Below are 7,581 nucleotides of genomic sequence, written 5' to 3'. Positions count from 1 at the left end.
TCTGTAAGCCATGCTGAAGAGGGTAGAAAACATGAGATCTCCTGAATAGTGTACTGGCTATCGCCCATGGGAACATAACACTCTAACAATAAGCTTTCTGCTTCTGTACTCCCCACTTGCACAGGCGACCTGTGGGTTGACAGTAAAAAGAAGAAGAATAAACTTGTGTGTTCAAACAGGATGAAGAATGGGGTTTAGGGCTTAAAAACCCTTTACCTCTACATTTTGGGGCTGCTTAATTTGGTGTCTGCATACCCCTGGCAGACCCAGCTGGCTGAGTAAAGAATGTGTTTCCTATAACTCACTGATTTTTGGTGGTCCGTGTGTCTATCGGGGGCTGGCGGCTACAACAACAGGGCCAAGATTTGAGGTACTTCAGCCGGTGGGAGAGTGCTCGAGCCACTGTGCTCAAGAAGAGCCCTGTGGAATAGCCTTCCTGCTGAGCAGGGCCCTGTGATTTTGGCAGCAGGAGTTCCACCCTTCCTTCCCCTCAATGAGAAAATAGAATTCACTTTATAGAATGTATAATCAGCTTTGTTGAATGAATGTGTTAAGGCTGTCTGAAGTATGTCTATCACAGGGTGATGTATCAAGAATTAATCACTAGACTAGTTTAGTAAAAAGCATCTTAAACTGTGGTTCTATCAGATTAGTCAATCATAAAATGTCTTAGACAAAAATTTCAATATGGTGTTTTCATTTAGTATATCATACATTATAATTTCTAGTTAAATTATTGACTTGTCTACTAGTTTATTCTTCAAAAGAAATACATTATATTTGATAAAATGGGCATGATTTTAATAACATTCTAAGTGTGGAAACTTAGATATGACTGTGCTGGCTGAAAAATTACTGCTTGGCTATCGCCCATGGGAGCATAGGTTATCACCCATGGGAACATAACATTCTAACAATAAGCTTTCTGCTTCTGTACCCCTGCTTGCACAACCGACCTGTGGGTTGACAGTAAGTAGAAGAAAAATAGACTTTTGTGTTAAGACAGAGGAATGGTGTTTAGGGCTTAAAAATCCTGTACCTCTACATTTCTGGGCTGCTTAATTTGGGGTCTGCGTACCCCTGGCAGACCCAGCTGGCTAAATAAAGAGTGTGCTTCCTATAACTCACTGGTTTCTGGTGGTCCACGTGTCTATCAGGGGCTGGCGGCCACAACATGACCTGAGATAATTATTTGGTCAAAAATTTTCTCCAATTATAAATACGCATTTTGTTTTTATCAAAGTTGGTATTTGTCAACTTTAAGTCATGCTTTCTCATTTTAAGTTCTTAGCCAAAAAGATTTTCTCAGGCTTTACTTTCTGACATTTGTGTGTTTTCGTCATTGTTTTTTAGAGTACCTATATAGTTAATAGGTTTTTTCCAACTACATCCTCTACTGTTATAATAAATATATATTTGGTCTTCATCCTCATTCTTGCCAGTCCTAAAACCCTTGGAATTTCCTAAGTGAAGAGTCTGAAAGGTGTCTTTTGTTATGTTCATGATAGGACTTGGGCTGTGCCTAAGATTGGGGCTGGTTACCAAGGAAACCAACCCTGTGATTATCAGGTTGGAACTTTCAGCCCCACCTCCAAACCTCCAAGGAGGGAAAAGGAGCTGGAGGTGGAGTTAAATCACCAATGACCAATGATTTTATCAATCATGCCAGTGTAATGGAGCCTTCATAAAACCCTGAAAGGACACGGTTTAGAGATCAGGGCTAGTGAACACGTGGAGATTCTGGAAACATAGAAGCTTCTTGCCCCTTTCCCTATACTTTACCCTACGCATCTCTTCCATCTAGCTGTTTCTGAGTTATATATTTTTATGATAAACTGGTAATCTCATAAGTAAAATATTTCTCTGAGTTCTATGAGCCACTCTAGCAAATTAATCAAATCCAAGGAGGGGATCATTGGAACCTCCAGCTGGTTGATTATAAGCACAAGTGACAATCTGGATTTGTGATTGGATTCTGAAGGTGTAGGTGGGAGTGGGGTGGGGTGGTAATCTTATAGAACTGAGTTATTATCTTATGGGATCTGATGCTATCTCTGGGTAGATAGTGTCAGAATAGAGTTACATCGTGGGACACTCAGACGTGTCTGAATTGCTTAGTGATGTGGGGCTGGAGGGGATCATCAGAATTGGTGCCAGAATCATCCTATCCCCATTTGCTGACCTAAAACAAGTGTTTCTATGCTTTTGAAGGCACTAATCCTACAAGATTGTACATAAAAATGGTCCTACCACCCACCCATCCTGTTTACTTAGGGATCGGTTAAGCACACCAGCATATTAAAAGATCCAAGTCCTATAGACCTTTGAAGTGCTAATGTGTTTCTAAAACTCAATTGTCTATGGGACCTTTTTTTTCCCCAATACCTGTTAACTTTAGAACATGCTTGGAGAAACAATGACATTACTTTGCTATGCTCTGTACCTAGTTGTTTTATTTGGGCTCTAGAAACTCACTAAGGTGTTTGTGTCACAAAGGTCCTGCCTTCCTGTGAGTAGGCGGCCCCGTCTCTATGGACACTGAAAACACCATGAAACTGAATTCATAGCATGTTGACCCTTCAAAATAGAGTTACATTCTAAGTATCCTTTTTTTCTATTATCTTTGATCTGTTTTGTTTGCGAATGTGTTTATTAATTCTGAAGAAACTGTGGCAGTAGGGCCCTCCACATTTGATGGTGTGTGGCCTGATATAGCAAGGAGCTCAAAAATGTTCACCAGTCCCAGTCCTCAAAAAACACATCCTAGAATTTAGATCAACATGGAATCCATCCTGAGGCTATGTGGCCAAATGATCTAAGTTTTGCTGCCCTTGTCTGAATCATATATCACTACTGTAAGAACAAGTGTTTCTCAAGGTCTATGATAGTAGAATGCTGATGGAATGAAAGGGTTGGAGGAAAGGCGAAGAAGGATCTATGCGCAGCCTCCTTGCCCTAGAGGAGGGGGTTCCCATAGCAGGGGTTTGGGGGCAGGGAACAGATGGGCATCAAGGTTCGCTTTTTCAGAGTTTCACCAAAGCTTTGTGAACAGATCTGGGCAGAAGACTGAGGCTAGGAATTTGTAATTTTAATATAACATTGGTTTTGGTTTTGTTTCAATTTGAAATGTACAATTTTTGAAATTGTTTTCATTATTGAATAATAGTGATCCCAGCATTCTCACCTCCAGTCAGCTGGTGTCTTCTAAAAAGCAAACCAAGTCAGAGAAGAGAAAGCCAATTTGACCATGTCAGTGTTGTAGCCACCAGCCCCCGATAGACACACCAGATGGGACCACCAGAAACCAGTGAGTTATGTTCTTTATTCAGCCAGCTGGGTCTGCCAGGGGTACGCAGACCCCAAATTAAGCAGCCCCGAAATGTAGAGGTACAGGGTTTTTAAGCCCTAAACACCATTCCTCATTCTGTCTTAACACAAAAGTCTATTTTTCTTCTACTTACTGTCAACCCACAGGTTGGTTGTGCAAGCGAGGGTACAGAAGCAGAAAGCTTATTGTTAGAATGTTATGTTCCCATGGGTGATAACTAAGCAGTAATTTTCCAGCCAGCACATCAGAATTATGTCTGTGCAATTCAGACCCCTCTCACACGAGGTACTGGCTGAAGGTCCTTTTTGAGGAGTGTTCCAGAGTTTCCACCTGCACTGGATCCCATTGGTGCTTTTGTAGGATGGACCTGTAGGGGTGGGAGTGTGGTGGCTGTTGCTGCCCCCAGAGCAGCCCCACGGTGGATGACCAGCTGTTTCCCTGACAGTCTGCTGGAAGGAGCTGAAAGAGCATGGGCTACTTCTGGAGTCCTGGAGAGGTCCAAATGGCACTTGGGCCTTGAGTACAGTGTCAGGGAAATACCAAGGGAGCTGCCGGTAGCCACTGCAGAGGCAAATGGGAGCAAATTCAGCAGTACTGGAGGCAGAAGGAAGAGCCTTGGAATCAGGAAACCTAGGTTAACTGCCTGGCTGCAGTTGTTCTGCTGTAGGACTGGTTAACTGACCTGTGAGCCTTACAATAGAAATACTTGTACAATAGAAGAATGCCTGCTTTTCTATTCTGTAGCAGGATTAGAGAAGATTATCTGGGAAAACATCTTACACTAATTTCAGTGTATAGATAAAGTTTACTACTAAGATCAGATGAGGCATGGTCCTGTCTGAGCCTGTCTTTGTGATGACATGACACATCGAATGTAACTTTCACATCTGATTTCAGAGGATGTTAAACGCTTAATTGATCTTGCCTTACCTGCATGACAATTTAAACTCTCTTGAGTTTTAATTAGCTGGCTCACTGTTGCACTGATCAAGGCATCCCAGGAGGAGATGGGGTCACTGAGATAACTAAAGGGTTTGGGCTATATATTGCATGCCTGGCACTCAGCACTAGCCCTAGGGCAGAAGGGCATCTGTGCCTTGAACCGGGGCCATCACTTCATCACATAGACAGTGGATGTAAACCAGAGGTGTTTGTCTGGTGGGGTGTAGAGAGGTAGTCAGGGAGTATACCCCACCCCATACCAGTTAATCAAGCAAGGCTGACCTGCCTGGACCAACAGCTGTAGGCCAGAATATGGCCTTCTGACCTAGGCTGAAGTTAAGTGGTAAGAATGTGTTCTAGAGTCTGATGGGTCCATGCTTGGATCTTCTCTTGCCTTTGCCAGTCGAGGGGACAGTAGGGAAGAGACCTAAGCTCTCAGCTTTGCTTCTTCATCTGGGAATGGGGCTACAGCTCATCTCAGCATGAAAATAATGTCCTAAGTACTGGGAAAACGGTACGAACAATACTTCATATTTTTAGTCTTGTGAGGCAGCAAGCTGTAGTTCTTCCTGGCACTTAGGGCATCATTTTTCTGCTGAGAGGAAGAAAGACAGCTTGGGCTTGCATGGTTCCGAGTGGCCGGAGGCACACATGGCAGCCAGGAGCAATGTGCCACTGGCATTTTTTGTGAAGCCAGCAGAAGTACCCTGACATTACCTGAAGATTCAACAGTTTTCTCAGGCCCAGGTCTGAGGGCTGTGCTCGCCGTGCTTGCCGTGCTCTCGATGCTCTGCTATGGCAGCCCCACATGTTTCTGGGCCTAAAAGAGAGAGCTTGCCTTGGTCAGCCTGCCATCCTTCCTGTTGCCACTGGCCTTGCTGGGTCATCAAAAAGATGTGGGTTTGACTCAGGAGCTGGACCTGAAATTAGAGGCTCCTCACTCCTTCACCTGTATTTGGAACATGGGCTCTGCTTGCTTTCCCTGCTCTAGAAGCTGTCCAAGGACACAGACTTGAGATAGCAATGTGGTGATAAGACTCTCTGGACTGGGTACGTAACTAATCCCAGTTAAGGCCTCTATATAAATTTTTAAGATTCTGGTGGGCAGGTGTGGAAATCTACTTGTCTTGCTGCCACCTCAGGCAAGCCTCATGAGTAAGTTCCCTTGCCCATTAAAGCTGCCACCTACCAATCTGGTGGGGTGTGCCCCTTTCTCTTTCTTTAGTCTCTCCCTGCCTTCTGCCTATTGGGAGTAGTTTCAGATTACACCGAGAAGCTCCCTGACAAGACAGTGATGCAACAGGCCTCATCCATGGCCTGCCTTTAAAACATTGCTAAAGCAGTACATACTCATATACTTTGGGGGTGGAGGGGGGGATGCTTTTTAAAATGGTGTTGTTTTAAATCCATATTCATCTATCATCTCAGATGCCAAGATGACTTGCTCTCCACATGAGGGCAAAACCATGCCCTGCTAGGAATCAGGGTCTTTGAGAGAACACTTCTGCGCGCTGCCTTCAGACTGAGCTGTGCTTCTACTGTGTCTGGGAAGCAAACACTGCCCTGCCCTGTTTAAAGAGTTTTCCAAGAGGATGGTGGACAGAGTAATTTATTACCTCTCCAAAAGTCACAGCACACTCTCAGGCAGTCATGTAGGTGGAGACTGGTTTGATTGAGCTCTTTACTTTTGTTTGGTTTTCAGCAGCTGGGGCTGGCTAAGGAAGATTTTTGGTGTGTATCTCTTTGTAACTGGAGAGTGTGCTGCTTATACTGGCACTGTCTAGGGTTCAGTTACAATGACAGGAGCAGCTATTGGTGCTGACCCCACAGATTACTGCTGCTGAAATGCTTTGGGCTTTTCTGGTGAGCAGTCACTCGGCCTGGATGGCCAGGTGAGTGTCTCAAGGGGGTTGCTCACCTCCTCTGCAGCTAACTTCCAGTTAATCTGAGCAGTATAGGCAACAAAAGCAACAGCTGCTAGCAGGACACAAGCCAGCATGCCCAGCCAGAGGCCTGTAGGGAACACGTGACAATGGGGCAAGTGTCCAGTGACCACCCAGGCCTCTCTCAGCTTTTTCTCACACTACATACCCATGATTCTCATTCTAACCACAAAGGTTAGAACGATGCTCAGTGGGAGGCCAACGACGTAATACATAGTCGCATTCACAATGGCTCGGAAGGCTTGCCTGCCGGTTCCTCTCGGGACTCTGCCATAGACACACTGGAAGGGGAGGAAGTAGGGGTGGAGGTTAGTAATGATGAGTCTGATGTGGTCTTATCTAACATGTACTTTTCTAAGCAATTTACATTGCATAGCCTCTCTGAATTCTCGAGGATGGGGCTCTCATCCCCCTTATATGAGCCAGAGAGATCAAGTCACTTGCCCTGTGGTACACAAGAGTAGCTGTGTTTCAAACACAACTCCAGAGCCCAGCCTTCACTTCCACACTATTACTGCCTCACTAGAAAGTACAGGTAAAATTGGCAACTAACCACCAGCTGGTCTAGGATATTGGATTAACTTCATATGGAGATGTAATGTATTTGTTTCTTATTGCTGCTGTAGCAAACTTAGTGGCTTAAATTTTTATTTAATAGTTCTGAAGATTAAAAGTTCAAAATGTATCATTGCACTAACGTCAGGGCTGGTTCTTTCTGGAGGCCCCAGGGGAGAATATTTCTTTGCCTTTTCCAGCTTTTGGAGGCTGCCTGCATTCCTTGGCTCCCAGCCCTGACAACAATGGCATCACTGCAGTTTCTGCTTCTGTCTTCACATCTTCTGACTCTTTGCCTCCCTCTCTCACTTGTGATTACATTGGGCCATCTCGATAATTCAGGATAATCTCCCCATCTCAAGATCCTTAAGCACATCAGCATAATCCCTTTTTGTCACATGTTATTCACAGGTCTAGAGATTAGGAGGTGATCTCTTTGGGGACCATTATTCTGCCATCACACATGGCAAGTGAAGGTGTTATCTTGTTCCATATGAGACAGGCAGTCCTTGCTCGCTATGGAGGAAGTACTAACTCTTCTTTTTATTTTACTAGTCTCCTCCTTCCAACTTAATCCCAGATCTAATGAAGTAAAGGCACAGCTCATGTTCGGTCAGGACTGTTGATCAATGGATATTTGGTTATTTTTATTTTGTTAAGATGAGGGATGTGGAGTATTCTGTGGTTTACTTTTACACATTTGAGCAAAGAAGTAATGCATTGGGGATAGGAGATGTGTGCCTCTTGAACTTTGAAATATGGTGCACATGTTTCTCATTATATATCATGACATAGAAGAAGATCTTTTTTTGG

At 44.2% G+C, this 7,581-nt stretch overlaps 1 protein-coding gene across 1 annotated transcript in view; it reads right to left on the bottom strand.

Annotated features, from left to right (window-relative positions):
- Positions 1-3,593: 3,593 nt before the first annotated feature.
- Positions 3,594-7,581, bottom strand: part of LOC105291381 (multidrug and toxin extrusion protein 2-like) — a 40,703-nt gene continuing 36,715 nt past the window's right edge. The window contains 4 exon segments of the mRNA XM_023529855.1: positions 3,594-3,889; positions 4,988-5,063; positions 6,120-6,283; positions 6,362-6,494. Coding sequence (XP_023385623.1) covers positions 3,594-3,889; positions 4,988-5,063; positions 6,120-6,283; positions 6,362-6,494 — 669 coding nt within the window.

This window comes from Pteropus vampyrus, unplaced genomic scaffold (assembly GCF_000151845.1).
Source record: "Pteropus vampyrus isolate Shadow unplaced genomic scaffold, Pvam_2.0 Scaffold44, whole genome shotgun sequence".
In the NCBI taxonomy this organism is placed as follows: domain Eukaryota; kingdom Metazoa; phylum Chordata; class Mammalia; order Chiroptera; family Pteropodidae; genus Pteropus; species Pteropus vampyrus.
This window is presented reverse-complemented; position numbering and strand designations above follow the sequence as displayed.